This window comes from Hypanus sabinus, chromosome 7, assembly GCF_030144855.1.
Source record: "Hypanus sabinus isolate sHypSab1 chromosome 7, sHypSab1.hap1, whole genome shotgun sequence".
NCBI lineage: Eukaryota > Metazoa > Chordata > Chondrichthyes > Myliobatiformes > Dasyatidae > Hypanus > Hypanus sabinus.
The window spans coordinates 1471959-1488363 of NC_082712.1; the positions used below are offsets into that span (position 1 = coordinate 1471959).

Genomic DNA, 16405 nt, shown 5'->3' on the forward strand with positions numbered 1-16405 from the left:
AAGGAGAAAAGGCCAAGTTCACTCAACCTATTCCCATAAGCATGCTCCCCAGTCTGGGCAACATCCTTGTAAATCTCCTCTGCATCCTTTCTATAGTTTATATATCCTTCCTGTAGTGAAATGCCCAGAGCTGAGCCCAGTACTCCAAGTGTGGCCTGACTAGGATCCTATATAGCTGTAACATTACCTCTCAGCTCTTAAACTCAATTTCACGGTTGATGAAGGCCAATGCACCGTATCAAGTCAAGTCAAGTCAACTTTTATTGTCATTTCGACCATAACTGCTGGTACAGTGCATAGTAAAAATGAGACAACGTTTTTCAAGACCATGGTTTACATGACACAGTACAAAAAACTAGACTGAACTACATAATAGAAAAAAAAACACAGAGAAAGCTATACTACAGACCTACACTGGACTGCATAAAGTGCACAAAAACAGTGCAGACACTACAGTAAATAATAAACAGGACAGTAGGGCAAGGTGTCAGTCCAGGCTTCGGGTATTGAGAAGTCTGATAGCTTGGGGGAAGAAACTGTTACATAGTCTGGTCGTAAGAGCCCGAATGCTTCGGAGCCTTTTCCCAGACGGCAGGAGGGAGAAGAGATTGTGTGAGGGGTGCATGGGGTCCTTCATAATGCTATTTCCTTTGCGGATGCAGCATGTAGTGTAAATGTCCGTGATGGCAGGAAGAGAGACCCCAATGATCTTCTCAGCTGACCTCACTATCCACTGCAGGGTCTTGCGATCCGAGATGGTGCAATTTCCGAACCAGGCAGTGATGCAGTTGCTCAGGACGCTCTCAATACAACCCCTGTAGAATGTGATGAGGATGGGGGGTGGGAGATGGAATTTCCTCAGCCTTCGCAAAAAGTAGAGACGCTGCTGGGCTTTCTTTCCTATGGAGCTGGTGTTGAGAAAACAGGTGAGATTCTCCGTCAGGTGAACACCAAGAAATTTGGTGCTCTTTACGAACTCTACTGAGGAGCCGTCGATGTTCAGCGGGGAGTGGTCGCTCCGTGCCCTCCTGAAGTCAACAACCATCTCTTTTGTTCACATTAAGAGACAGGTTGTTGGCTCTGCACCAGTCCGTTAGCCACTGCATCTCCTCTCTGTAAGCTGACTCGTCGTTCTTGCTGATGAGATCCACCACGGTGGTGTCATTGGCGAACTTGATGATATGGTTTGAGCTGTGTGTTGCAGCACAGTCGTGGGTCAGCAGAGTGAACAGCAGTGGACTGAGCACGCAACCCTGGGGAGCCCCCATGCTCAGTGTGATAGTGTTGGAGACGCTGCTCCCGATCCGGACTGACTGAGGTCTCCCAGTCATGAAGTCTAGTATCCAGTTGCAGAGGGAGCTGCTCAGGCCCAATAGGCTCAGTTTCTGAGGGATGATTGTGTTGAATACTGCACTGAAGTCTATGAACAGCATCCAAACGTATGTGTCTTTTTTGTCCAAGTGGGTTAGGGCCAGGTGGAGGGTGGTGGCAATGGCGTCATCTGTTGAGCGGTTGGGACGGTACTCAAACTGCAGGGTGTCCAGTGAGGGGGCAGCAGGGTCTTGATATGCCTCATGACGAGCCTCTCGAAACATTTCATGATGATGGATGTAAGTGCAACGGGACGGTAATCATTTAGGCAGGACACTGAAGACTTCTTCGGCACGGGGATGATGGTGGCGGCCTTAAAGCACATTGGAATGGTGGCGCTGCTCAGGGAGATGTTGAAGATGTCAGTGAGAACATCTGCTAGCTGGTCTGCACATCCTCTGAGCACTCTACCAGGGATGTTGTCTGGTCCAGCAGTCTTCCGTGGGTTGACCCTGCACATGGTTCTTCACACGTTGGCCACGGAGAGACTCAGTACCTGGTCATTCACAGGAGGGGTGGACTTCCACGCCACCACGTCATTCTCCGCCTCAAACCGGGCGTAGAAGTTATTCAGCGCATTTGAGAGGGAGGCATCACCTGCACAGTCAGGTGATGTTGTCTTGTAATTGGTGATGTCCTAGATGCCCTTCCACATGCACCACGTGTCGCCACTGTCCTGGAAGTGACTGTGGATTAGCTGGGCATGTGCACGCTTTGCTCCTCTGATGGCTCAAGACAGTTTGGCCCTCGTGGTTGTTAAAGCTGCCTTGTCGTCTGCTCTGAAGGCGGAGTCGCGGGACCTCAGCAGCGCACGCACCTCTGCGGTCATCCATGGCTTCTGGTTGGCATGTGTAGTGATGGTCTTGGACAGAGTAACATCATCAATGCACTTGCTGATGTATGCCTTCTTAACCACAGAGTCAACCTGCACAGCAGCTTTGAGTGTCAGATGGACTTGAACCCCATGATCCCTCTGATCCTCCATACTGCCAAGAGTCTTACCATTAATACTAGATTCTGCCATCATATTTGACCTACCAACATGAACCACCTCACACTCATCTGGGTTGAACTCCATCTGCCACTTCTCAAGCCAGTTCTGCATCCTGTTGTTGTCCTGTTGTACCTCCACACTATTCACAACGTCCCCAACCTTTGTGTCATCAGCAAGTTTACTAACCCATCCCTCCACTTCCTCATCCAGGTCATTTATAAAAATCACAAACAATGTTCTGGGACCCCTTCTCTTCGTGATTTTTATAAGTGATCTGGATGAGGAAGTGGAGGGATGGGTTAGTAAATTTTCTGATGACACAAAGGTTGGAGGTGTTGTGGATAGTGTGGAGGGCTGTCAGAGGTTACAGCGGGTCATTGATAGGATGCAAACTGGGCTGAGAAGTGGCTGATGCAGTTCAACCCAGAAAAGTGTGAGGTGGTTCATTTTGGTAGGTCAAATATGATGGCAGAATCTAGTATTAATGCTAAGACTCCTGGCAGTATGGACGATCAGAGGGATCTTGGGATCCGAGTCCATAGGACACTCAAAACTGCTACGCAGGTTGACTCTGGCTAAGAAGGCACACGGTGTACTGGCCTTCATCAATTGTGGGATTGACTTTAAGAGCCAAGAGGTAATGTTGCAGCTATATAGGACCTTGGTCAGACCCCACTTGGAGTACTGTGCTCAATTCTGGTCACCTCTTTATAGGAAAGATGTGGAAACCATATAAATGGTACAGAGGAGATTTATGAGGATGTTGCCTGGATTGGGGAGCATGCCTTATGAGAATAGGTTGAGTGAACTTGGCCTTTTCTCCTTGGAGCAATGGAGGATGAGAGGTGACCTGATAGAGGTGTACAAGATATTGAGAGGCATTGATCATGTGGATAGAGGCTTTTTCCCGAGGCTGAAGTGGCTAGCACAAGAGGGCATAGTTATAAGGTGCTTGGAAGCAGGTACAGAGGAAATGTCAGGGGTAAGTTTGTTTTTACGCAGAGTGGTGAGTTCACAGAATGGGATGCTGGCGGTGGAGGCGGAAAAGGTCTCCTGGATGCGTACATGGAGCTTAGGAAAATAGAGGGCTATGGTAAGCCTGGCTAGTTCTAAGGTAAGGATGAGTTCGGCACAGCTTTTTGGGCCGAAGGTTCTGTATTGTACTGTAGGTTTTCTATGTTTCTAGATCTCTGAGGCACACCACTGGTCACCAACCTCCATGCAGAATATGACCCGTTTACAACCACTCTTTGCCTTCTGTAGGCAAGCCAATAATGGATCCACAAAGCAAAGTCCCCTTGGATCCCATGCCTCTTTACTTTCTCAATAGGCTTTGCATGGGGTACCTTATCAAATGCCTTGCTGAAATCCATATACCCTACATCTACTGCTCTACCTTCATCAATGTTTATAGTCACATCCTCAAAAAGTTCAGTCAGGCTCCTAAGTATTTCCTCCAGTTCCATACAAACTTTCTCACCTTCACACTTGATAGAGGTCCTATCCTTTCACGTCTTATCCTCTTGCTCTTCACATACTAGTAGAATGCCTTGGGGTTTTCCTTAATCCTGCCTGCCAAGGCCTTCTCATGGCCCCTTCTGGCTCTCCTAATTTCCTTCTTAAGCTTTTCTTTTCTTCTTGACTAGCTTATTACAGCTTTTGTACACCATGGTTCCTGCACCCTACCGTAACTTCCCTGTTTCATTGTAATGTACCTATGCAGAACTCCACACAAATATCCCCTGAACATTTGCCACATTTCTTCCATACTTTTCCCTGAGAAAATCTGTTTCCAATTTAAGCTTCCAATTTCCTGCCTGATAGCCTCATAAATCCCCTTACTTCAATTAAACGTCTTTCTAACTTGTCTGTTCCTATCTCTCTCCAATGCTATTGTAAAGGAGATAGATTTATGATCACTAAATGACACCTGATCAGGTTCATTTCCCAATACCAAATCAGGTACATCCTCTCCTCTTTTAGGCTTATCTACGTATTGTGTGTAGAAACGTTCCTGAGCACACCTAAGAAACCACCCCATCTAAACCCCTTGCTCTAGGGAGATGCCAGTCAATATTTGGGAAATTAAAATCTCCCATCATGACAACTCTTATTATTACACTTTTGCAGGATCTGTTTGCCTTTCTGCTCCTCGATATCACTGCTACTATTGGGTGGCCTGTAAAAAAAAACACCCAGTAAAGTTATTGACCCCTTCTTGTTCCTAACCTGCATCCACAGAGACTCCGTAGACAATTCCTCCCTGGCATCCACCTTTTCTGCAGCTGTGACACTATCTCTGATCAACAGTGCCACGCTCCCACTTCTTTTGCCTCCCTCCCTGATCTTTCTGAAACATCTAAAACCTGGCATTTGAAGTAACCATTCCTGTCCCTGAGCCATCCAGGTCTCTGTAATGGCCACCACATCATAGCTGCAAGCACTGATCCACACTCGTAAGCTCATCCATTTTGTTCACAATACTCCTTGCGTTAAAATGGATGCATCTCAAACCTTCTGTCTGAGTGTGCCCTTTCTCTATTTCCCTCTACCTGCCTATCCTCCCTCTCGCACTGTCTACAAGCTTTCTCTATTTGTGAGCCAACCTCCTCTTCCCTGGTCTCTTCAGTTTGGTTCCCAACCCCCAACAATTCTAGTTTAAACTCTCCCTTGCAGCCTTGGCAAACCTCCCCGCGAGGATATTGGTCCCCCTGGGATTCAAGTGCAACCTGTTCTTTTTGTACAGGTCGCACCCGCCCTAAAAGAGGTCCCAATGATCCAGAAATCTGAATCCCTTCCCTCTGCTCCAATCCCTCAGCCACACATTTATCCTGCACCTCATTCACCTCATAAGGGAGAAGAGGTGTTGGAGTTGTTAAAATACAATAGTATGGATAAGTCCCCAGGGCCTGATGGAATATTCCCCAGGCTGCTCCACGAGGCGAGGGAAGAGATTGCTGAACCTCTGGCTAGGATCTTTGTGTCCTCGTTGTCCACGGGAATCGTACCGGAGGATTGGAGGGAGGCGAATGTTGTCCCCTTGTTCAAAAAAGGTAGTAGGGATAGTCTGGGTAATTATAGACCAGTGAGCCTCACGTCTGTGGTGGGAAAGCTGAAAAGATTCTTAGAGATAGGATCTATGGGCATTTAGAGAATCATGGTCTGATCAGAGACAGTCAGCATGGCTTTGTGAAGGGCAGATCATGCCTAACAAGCCTGATAGAGTTCTTTGAGGAGGTGACCAGGCATATAAATGAGGGTAGTGCAGAGGATGTGATCTACATGGATTTTAGTAAGGCATTTGACAAGGTTCCACACGGTAGGCTTATTCAGAAAGTCAGAAGGCATGGAATCCAGGGAAGTTTGGCCAGGTGGATTCAGATTTGGCTTGCCTGCAGAAGGCAGAGGGTCGTGCTGGAGGGAGTACATTCAGATTGGAGGGTTGTGACTAGTGGTGTCCCACAAGGATCTGTTCTGGGACCTCTACTTTTCATGATTTTTATTAACGACCTGGATGTGGGGGTAGAAGGGTGGGTTGGCAAGTTTGCAGACGACACAAAGTTTGGTGGTGTTGTAGATGGTGTAGAGGATTGTCGAAGATTGCAGACGAGACATTGATAGGATGCAGAAGTGGGCTGAGAAGTGGCAGATGCAGTTCAACCCGGAGAAGTGTGAGGTGGTACACTTTGGAAGGACAAACTCCAAGGCAGAGTACAAAGTAAATGGCAGGATACTTGGTAGTGTGGAGGAGCAGAGGGATCTGGGGGTACATGTCCACAGATCCCTGAAAGTTGCCTCACAGGTAGATAGGGTAGTTAAGAAAGCTTATGGGGTGTTAGCTTTCATAAGTCAAGAGATAGAGTTTAAGAGACGCGATGTAATGATGCAGCTCTATAAAACTCTAGTTAGGCCACACTTGGAGTACTGTGTCCAGTTCTGGTCACCTCAGTTTAGGAAGGATGTGGAAGCATTGGAAAGGTACGGAGGAGATTTACCAGGATGCTGCCTGGTTTAGAGAGTATGGATTATGATCAGAGATTATGGGAGCTAGGGCTTTACTCTTTGGAGAGGAGGAGGATGAGAGGAGACATGATAGAGGTATACAAGATATTAAGAGGAATAGACAGAGTGGACAGCCAGCGCATCTTCCCAAGGGCACCACTGCTCAGTACAAGAGGAAATGGTTTTAAGGTAAGGGGAGGGAGGTTCAAGGGGGATATTAGAGGAAGGTTTTTCACTCAGAGAGTGGTTGGTGCGTGGAATGCACTGCCTGAGTCAGTGGTGGAGGCAGATACACTAGTGAAGTTTAAGAGACTACTAGACAGGTATATGGAGGAATTTAAGGTGGGAGGTTATATGGGAGGCAGAGTTTGAGGATTGGCACAACATTGTGGGCCGAAGGGCCTGTAATGTGCTGTACTATTCTATGTTCCTCTAAGGGCAGTATACCTAAGAATAGCCAAAACCATAATTTAAAATTAAATATTGGTGGGCTCAATGGCTAGGAAGGGGAGAAGAGCACAGGAGAGGTTATTAAAGACTCCAGAATATAAAACAGGACAGAGTTTTGAAAGAGTCTAGCTTAAGGCAACAGAGGGATGACTTTGAGAGGAGAAGCAGTGACTGCAACGTGGACGGTGTTGTATTTAAATACAGTAAATGTAACAAGTTAAATGTGTTTATAGCACCAATCAAAATTGGTGTATGCAATGTCATGGACACCACAAATTTTCTTTCTCATCCTGATTACTCCGCCTTAACCCTCTTACTAATCACGAACCTACAATTTTTGCCTTAAATACAACCAAAGACATGATCATTACTGTTTGAGCACAAATAGACATTCCCCTAGTGATTCTGCTGCTGCTCTTAACTCTACCTGAAGTGATTCTACTTCATGGTTTTCAAACCCAAGATCCTTTCTCTCTACTACTTTTATTATAAGGACTGTACCTTTTCTTTTTACATTTTATGCATCTCTTCTAACAGTTACGTGTATTAGAAGTTCAGTAGTTTCAGTTTTGATAGGATATTTATTTTCCATATTTATTTAATTATTTGATTTTAAATTGCTTCACTGGGGTTCATTATGGTGTGTCTGAGTCAGTAGTGAGATAATGTAATCATAGTGCTACAGTCCTGGCATGGAATTCAGCCATGATCTGTTTATGAATAGTGAGTGATGCTGACCTTTGAGTGGGAAAACAATTTAACAGCAACGTTTCAATGACAGGCTGTGGACAATTAACGGAAATCTCAATAAAAGGAGAAATATAATATTGATGTAAGATATCTACTAGACTTTGCATTTAGATTTACAGAGCCATAGACCAATACAGCACAGATTGAGTTATGTATTTTATTCCTGCAGGGAAGAAAGTGGCCAAGCAGGAAGATCTGAAGGAAATGGGTGATATTTCCTCAGGAATGAGCAGTTCCATCATGCAGCTCTACCTCAAACAGGTTCTGGAAGCATTTTTCCACACACACTCTCCAGTTCGCCACTTTGCACTTAATGTCATCGCTTTGACGCTAAACCAGGGACTCGTCCATCCTGTTCAAGTAAGCTGTCTTTGTATATTGCATTGTAATTAAATGCTAGGTTCTGCATTTAAACATTAGCCACTAAGCCTATAATTGTGGTCATCTATTACACTAGTTTGTATTTAATCACTCAGCGGCTTTGGGCTATTGCATCCCTATTGGTATAAAGGAAATCTCTTTAAATATCTCTTATTTCCATGCTGTCATCTCTCATCCATGTAGGTTGACTCTTCGAGTGATGTCTGGCTTCTTTTAAATATGAGGTCTGGGACTCAACAAGTTCAAAGTAAATCTATTATCAAAGTACATATATGACACCATATACAACACGTTTCTTGTGGGCATACTCAATACATCTGGGGGTACATGTCCACAAATCCCTGAAAGTTGCCTCACAGGTAGATAGGGTAGTTAAGAAAGCTTATGGGGTGTTAGCTTTCATAAGTCGAGGGATAGGGTTTAAGAGACGCAAGGTAATGATGCAGTTCTATAAAACTCTAGTTTGGCCACACTTGGAGTACTGTGTCCAGTTCTGGTCGCCTCAGTATAGGAAGGATGTGGAAGCATTGGAAAGGGTACAGAGGAGATTTACCAGGATGCTGCCCGGTTTAGAGAGTATGGATTATGATCAGAGATTACGGGAGCTAGGGCTTTACTCTTTGGAGAGGAGGAGGATGAGAGGAGACATGATAGAGGTGTACAAGATATTAAGAGGAATAGACAGAGTGGACAGCCAGCGCCTCTTCCCCAGGGCACCACTGCTCAGTACAAAAGGTCATGGCTTTGAGGTAAGGGGAGGGAAGTTCAAGGGGGATATTAGAGGAAGGTTTTTCAGTCAGAGAGTGGTTGGTGCTTGGAAAGCACTGCCTGAGTCGGTGGTGGAGGCAGATACACTAGTGAAATTTAAGGGACTACTAGACAGGTATATGGAGAAATTTAAGGTGGGGGGGGGGTTATATGGGAGGCAGGGTTTGAGGGTCGGCACAACGTTGTAGGCAGAAGGGCCTGTAATGTACTGTACTATTCTATGTTCTATAACACTGAGGAATTTAAAGTTGCTGACCCAGATGACGACTGGCTCATGGACCTTTAATCTCCTCCTCCAGAAGTCTATAATCAGCTCCTTGGTCTTGCTAACGTTGAGTAAGAGGTTGTTATTGCAGCACCACTCAGTCAGATTTTCAATCTCCCTTATATACATTGATTTGTTACTACCTTTGACTCGTCCTATGACTGTGTGTCATCAGCAAATTTAATATGGCATTGAATATGGACCCAGCAACCCCTGATTTAACCCTAGCCTAATCACAGGACAATTTGCAACAGTGACAGTGAGAAAAGCTATCATGGCTTGTAGCAGGGTCTGGACTAGCTGGAAAAATGGACTAAAGAATGGCAGATGGAACTTAATGCAGTCAAGTGTGAGGTATTGCACTTTGTTGGAGCCAACCATTGTAGGTCTTACACAGTGAACGGTAGGGCACTGAGGAGTGTGGTAGAACAAAGGATCTGGGAATACATGTCCATAATTTGTTGAACGTGGCACCACAAGTAGATAGGGCCATAAAGAAAGTTTTTGGCTTATTGGCCTTCATAAATCAAAGTATTAAGTACAGGAGATGTGATGTTATGTTGAAGTTGTAGTAGATACTGGTGAGGCCTAGTTTGGAGTATTGTGTGTAGTTTTGTTCACTTACCTACAAGAAAGATATAAATAAGGTTGAAAGAGTGCAGAGAAAATTTACAAAGATATTGCCTGGTCTGGAGGACCCAAGTCATAAGGAAAGATTGAATAGGTTAAGACTTTATTCCTTGGAACAGAGAAGACTGAGGAGAGATTTGATGGAGGTTTACAAAATTATGAGAGGTATAGATACTGTAAGTGCAAGCAGACTTATTTCACTAAGGTTGGATGGGACTACAGCGAGAGGTTTGCCAAAGTAAATTAGCACGTTCCTCAGTTTTTCCAGAAGCTCACACCATTGTTGCTGTCTGTCATCTGTGCCAGCAACTCCTTCCAATTTACTTGACCAACTCCTCTCTCATACCAGTGTAATTTCCTTTACTCCACCGAAATACTGCTATGTCAGACTTTACTTTGTCCCTATCAAATTATCAACCCATCCCTTTTGTGCTGGTCATATTTCCCCCAGAAGAGATCCCAATAATCCAAGAACCTGAAGCCCTGTCCCCTGCACAAGCTTAGCCACGCATTTATCTGCCACATCAGTGTTTTTTTATCCTCACTAGCATGTGGCACAGGTAACAATCCAGGAATTTGCACACCAAATCTTCACTGGTGCAGCCAGGTTTTAGAAGTCACATAATTAGTTAAATGGAGATCTGTTTTTTGAGACCTGCGTGCAGACAATAAATTGTTTGTACCAAAAATACACCCGTATCTGGAAGGTCCAACTGCTGGTGAGTACTGACTGCAAAAATTATGAAAGCAAAAGAACACTGCAAGCAACTCCACAAAATGGTTATTGAAAAGCACAGGTCAGGAGATGGTTACAAGAAAATTTCCAAATCACTGATGAATATCCCTCAGAGTACAGTTAAGTCAATCATCAAGAAATGGAACAAATATGGCACAGCAGTAAATCAGCCTATTAAACCTCTTCAAAAACTGAGTGACTGTGCAAGAAAGGGACTAGTGAAGTAGGCCAACAAGAGACATATGACAACTCTGGAGGAGTTACAAGCTTCAGTGGCTGAGATGGGAGACTGTGCATACAACTGTTGCCTGGGTGTTTCACCAGTTGCAGCTTTATGGGAGGGAGAGTGGCAAAGAGAAAGCCACTGTTGAAAAATACTCACATGAAATCTCGGCTAGAGTTTGCCAGGTGGTATTTGGGAGATTCAAGTCAGCTGGAAGAAAGTTCTGTGGTGCGATGAAACCAAAATTGAGCTTTTTTGGCAATTACACTAATCATTATGTTTGTTGTAGGCCAAACACCACATCATCAGAAACACACCATCCATAACATGAAGCCCTGTAGGGATGCTTCATTGTCGCAGGTTCTGTAATGCTCGTAAATTGAATTGAATTGACTTTATTATTTACATCCTTCATGTACATGGAGGAGTAAAAATCTTTACGTTACATCTCCGTCTAAATACGCAATATGAAATTATAGTAATTTATAATAAATATTATGTACAACATATTTGTCAGTATAATATAGTAATACAGTCATGTCAGCATGAATTAAGCAGTCTGTTGGTCCTGGCTTTTAGGCTGCCGTAGCATTTCCCGGATGGTAGCAGCTGGAACAGTTTGTGGTTGGGATGACTCAAGTCTCCAATGATACTTGGGGCCCTTTGTTTTTGCGACATTGAGGGAGAGGTTGTTTTCATGACACCACTGTGTCAGAGATGACTTCTTCCCTGTAGGTCACCTCATTATTGTTTGACATTAGGCCAATTAATATAGTATTGTCGGCAAATTAAATTAGCAGATTAGAGCTGTGGGTGGCAACACAGTCATGGGTATACAGTGAGTAAAGGAGGGGACTTAGTACACAGCCCTGAGAGGCTCCTGTGCTGAGAGTCAACGGGATGGAGGTGAGGGAGCTCACTCTAACCACCTGCCGGCGATCTGACAGGAAGTCCAGGATCCAGCTACACAAGGCAGGGTGAAGGCCGAGGTCCCTGAGCCCAGGGGTGTGGGGGTGTTTGATTATGGTGTTGAATGTTGAACTGTAGTCCAAGAACAGCATTCTCACATAAGCGTCCCTCTTCTCCAGATGTGTAAGGACGGTATGTAGAGCTGTGGTTATTACGTCATCTGTCAGTTGGTTGTGTTGGTAGGCAAATTGTAGGGGGTCCATTGAGGGTGGTAGCATGCTACAGATGTAGTCTTTGACCAGCCTCTCAAAGCATTTACTTATTTTTGAGGTGAGTGTGACAGGGCGCCTGTCGTTCAGACATGTCATTCAGACATACCATGGTCTTTTTAGCTACAGGAACAATGGTGGATGTTTTGAAGCAGAAGGGAGAGGAAGAAATTAAAAATGTCTGTAAACGCACCTGCCAGTTTTGCCATGCACATTCTGAGTACTCACCTTGGGATGCCGTCCAGTCCTGCGGCTTTGCAACTGTTCACTTGTTGGAAACACCTGCATACTTCAGCCTCAGAGATGACCAACCTGCCGGTCACATCATCTGCAGGTCTCCTTGGGCTCAGTATTAGCGACATCGAATCAAGCGTAAAAAAAATATTTTGCTCATCTGGGAGAGAGGCAGCGATGTTGGAAACTCCACTGTGTTTAGCTTTGAAGTCTACGTTGGGGTGCAGATCTTGCCATAAGCTGTATGTGTTGTTGGTGGAAAGATGTGTCTTGTCCCTGTATTGTTGTTTTGCTGTCTTCGTGACTTTGTGTAGATGGTAGCTGCGTATCTTGAGCTCTTGCTGATAACCAGCAACGTAAGCTCTGTGTCGCGCAGTAAGTGCTGCTCGCAGAGAACTGTTGATCCAGGGTTTCTGGTTTGGATAGACCCTGACAGATTTCTGGGGAACAACATCCTTGATGCACTTCCGATGCAACTCGTGATCCCTTCCGTGAAAGACATCCTCATCATTCCAGTCATTGTCATCAAAACAGTCCTGTAGCATGAAGGTAGAGAGTAAAATGAATGCAGCAAAATACAGGGAAATCTTGGCGGAAAACCTAATTTGGGAGAAGATTTGTTCTCTAGCAGGACCAGGACCCCAAGCAAAAAGCCGAAACCACACAGGAATGGCTTAAAAACAACAAAGTTAATATCCTGGAATGGCCAAATCAAAGTCCAGACCTCAACTTAATTGACAGTTTGTGGCTGGACTTGAAAAGGGCTGTTCACTCATGATTCCCATGCAATCTGACAGAGCTTGAGCATTTTTGTAAAGAAGAATGGGGAAAAATTTCATTGTCCAGATAGAGACCTATCCACTCAGACTCAAGGCTATAATTACTGCCAAAGGTACATCTATTAAATACTGACTTGAAGGGAGTGAATATTTATGCAATCATTTATTTTGTGTTTTATGTTTGTAATTAATTTAGATCATTTTGTAGAGATCTGTTTTCACTTTGACACAATAAAGTCTTTTTCTGTTGATCAATGTCAAAAAAAGCCAAATTAAATCCATTGTGATTCAAAGTTGTAAAATGAAAAAAATTAGAATTTCTGGGAGTAAGAGTGCATTTTATAAATTCTGTATCTAGTTAGTCTACGCTTTCCTTCAAAGTCTTCTACTGATTACATAAATCATAAAAATTTGAGGTTCCAGTTCTAATCACTGGTGCGCAGCTCACCAACCTGAAAAAGAGCCACTTGTACCTGGTCTATTTCCTCTTGGCCAGCAAATCTGGTATTCATGACAGTAAGTTACATCTTACACCTTCAGCTTGTCCTTAATTCTTGTAGAATTTTGCAGGATTTCCACTCGGCATTATGTTACCATTTTAGTCTGTGTCTTCAATTTTAGTCTTACATTTTTAATATTATTTAGCATATTTCTTAATATTGTTAATTTTCTTTTTAAATTTCACCATTGCACTTGTACTTTCCTAAACTTCCTATGGGGTTGAGATCTACGTCTGCCATTTTGCCTTATCCTATCCATTAGCTTCTTGACATACAAGGGCATGTAGATGCAGGAGTTCTCTGATTTTCTTTCCTGGCATATATTTTGTCTGAATCTTCAATGATTTGAGCAGTCTGCAATATCATCAGCATAGAATCTGGTGGGTTTGTTGGAAGAGAGTCTAGTGAAAGGCATGTTGATGTGCTGGGATAAAGGATCATCCAGCTGTGCTCCTAGTCACTAAGACTGAAACACTATGTTGTGGGCCAAAGGCTTTTGACAAGGTTCTGCACAGAAGGTTAGTTAGGAAGGTTCAATCGTTAGGTATTAATATTGAAGAAGAAAAATGGATTCAACAGTGGCTAGATAGGAGGTGCCAGAGAGTAGTGGTGAATAACTGTTTGTCAGGTTGGAGTCTGGTGACTAGTGGTGTGCCTCGGGTATCTGTACTGGGTCCAATGTTTGTCATTTACATTAATGATCTGGATGATGGGGTGGTAAATTGGATTAGCACGTATGCAGATGATACTAAGATAGGTGGTGTTGTGGATAATGAAGTAGGTTTTCAAAGCTTGCAGAGAGATTTAGACAAGTTAGAAGAGTGGGCTGAAAGATGGCAGATGGAGTTTAATACTGGTAAGATTGAGGTGCTACATTTTGGTAGGAATAATCCAAATAGGTCATACATGGTAAATGGTAGGGCATTGAAGAATACAGTAGAACAGAGTGATCTAGGAATAATGGTGCATAGTTCCCTGAAGGTGGAATCTTATGTGGATAAGGTGGTGAAGAAAGCTTTTGGTATGCTGGCCTTTATAAATCAGAGCATTGAGTATAGGAGTTGGGATGTAATGTTAAAATTGTACAAGGCATTGGTAAGGCCGAATTTGGAGTATTGTGTACAGTTCTGGTCTCCGAATTATAGGAAAGATGTCAACAAAATAGAGAGAGTACAGAGAAGATTTTCTAGAATGTTACCTGGGTTTCAGCACCTAAGTTACAGAGAAAGGTTGAACAAGTTAGGTCTTTATTCTTTGGAGCTTAAAAGATTGAAGAGGGACTTGATAGAGGTATTTAAAATTATGAGGGGGATAGATAGAGTTGACGTGGATAGGCTTTTTCCATTGAGAGTAGGGGAGATTCAAACAAGAGGACATGAGTTGAGAGTTAAGGGGCAAAAGTTTAAGAGAACACGAGGGGGAATTTCTTTACTCAGAGAGTGGTAGCTGTGTGGAACAAGCTTCCAATAGAAGTGGTAGAGGCAGGTTCGGTATTGTCATTTAAAGTAAAATTGGATAGGTATATGGATAGGAATGGAATGGAGGGTTATGGGCTGAGTGCGGGTCAGTGGGACTAGGTGAGAGTAAGCATTCGGCACGGGCTAGAAGGGCGGAGATTAACTGTTTCTGTGCTGCTATGGTTATATGCTTAAAGGCCTATACAGGTCTATGTTTTGAGTTAACCAATGCACAACACTCTTCCTTTCAATCAGAAGGTGGTGGACCTTTGCCTTCACCATCTAGAGGGATCAGGTGATTTATAAGCTCCAAACCATCCTGAATTGGAAATACAATTTTGTTCCATCATCCTTGGAGTGTATAAGATTGAGAGGAGATCGGATAGAAATATACAAAATTCTGAGTGGTATAGATAGAGTAAATGCAAGCAGGCTTTTTCCACTGGGGTTTGGTGGGTCTATAACTAGAGGTCATGAGTTAGGGGTAAAATGTGAAACGTTTAAGGGGAACATGAAGGGGAAATACTTTCAAAGGTTTGTATGAGAGTGGAAACAAGCTGTGAGCACAAGTGATGTCAGTAAACTCAATTTCAACATTTAAGAGAAGTTTGAGTTGGTAGGTAAATGTTTTGGGGTATGTAGGGTAATTGTCCCATTGCTGGTTGATGAGAGTTTAAATGGTTCAGCACAGACTAGATAGGAGGACAACCACTGGGTCTAAATCTATTTTAAAGGCAGCTGGGATGGACATTTCTGCCAAGTTTGCCAGTAGCAGTCATACCTTCAGTGATTTTTGTTCTAAAAAAGACCAGGTGTCATTAGTGCTTCCCACAGAAGCAATTTAAAGATATTGATCAAATGATGCTGGAAGATATTGCAGATCTACAGTTAGATATATTGTGTGTTTGGAGGAGCCAATGTTCACATGACAGTGCTAGTTCCTTTGGTTGTGTTATCGGGGCGGGAGGTACTTTTAAAGTAATACTGATGAGCTGCTACACTACATCCTTTGCTACTCATGTTTTTCTTTTGTTCCTTTTACACAGTGCGTGCCATATCTGATTGCCATTGGAACAGATCCAGAATCTACAATGCGTAACAAATCAGATCAACAGCTGGTGGAAATAGATAAAAAGTACACTGGATTTGTACATGTGAGTTATTTTCTCTCAATGCCAGGTTCCTGTCAATTAGGTGTCAGATGTGGCTCAGATGTAAGATTCTGAAAAACTTGCATGGTTGATGGGAGAGCACTATGACGTCTGGTCAATGGCAGAGTAGTATTGAAATTACCTTGATGAGTTGCTGCAGTCTGAAAATGGAGCCTGACTTGTAATAAAACATCTTTTTCCAGAAGGAGGGTCGTCAAATCTGGAACCATTTTATGAGTGACAGTTGATAAGAACCTGATAAATAGGAGTAGGCCACTCAACTTCTCAAGCCTGCTTCTTCATTCAATAAGATCATGGTTGATCCGATCTTGGCCTCAACACTGCTTCCCTGTTTTCGTGCCTTACAGTTCAAATATATCACTCTCCACTGCAGAAGAGCTGACTCTAACCTGTACCCTCATTGATTCACGGTCAGAGGATTTGCTGATGACACTAAATTAGGTGTCTAGTGACAGTGAAGCTGATTACAAAGAGATTCTGATTGGTTACGCAGATGGGCTGAGGATTGTCAAATG

The 16405-nt window shown here is 43.6% G+C and overlaps 1 protein-coding gene across 5 annotated transcripts in view; it reads left to right on the forward strand.

Moving 5' to 3' along the window:
- Positions 1-16405, forward strand: part of LOC132396489 (nipped-B-like protein) — a 531210-nt gene that overhangs the window by 463849 nt on the left and 50956 nt on the right. For all 5 annotated transcript variants that reach the window (XM_059974034.1, XM_059974035.1, XM_059974036.1 and 2 more), the window contains 2 exons: positions 7737-7927; positions 15765-15872. In XM_059974034.1, the coding sequence (XP_059830017.1) occupies positions 7737-7927; positions 15765-15872 (299 nt within the window). The remainder of the gene's footprint in view (positions 1-7736; positions 7928-15764; positions 15873-16405) is intronic.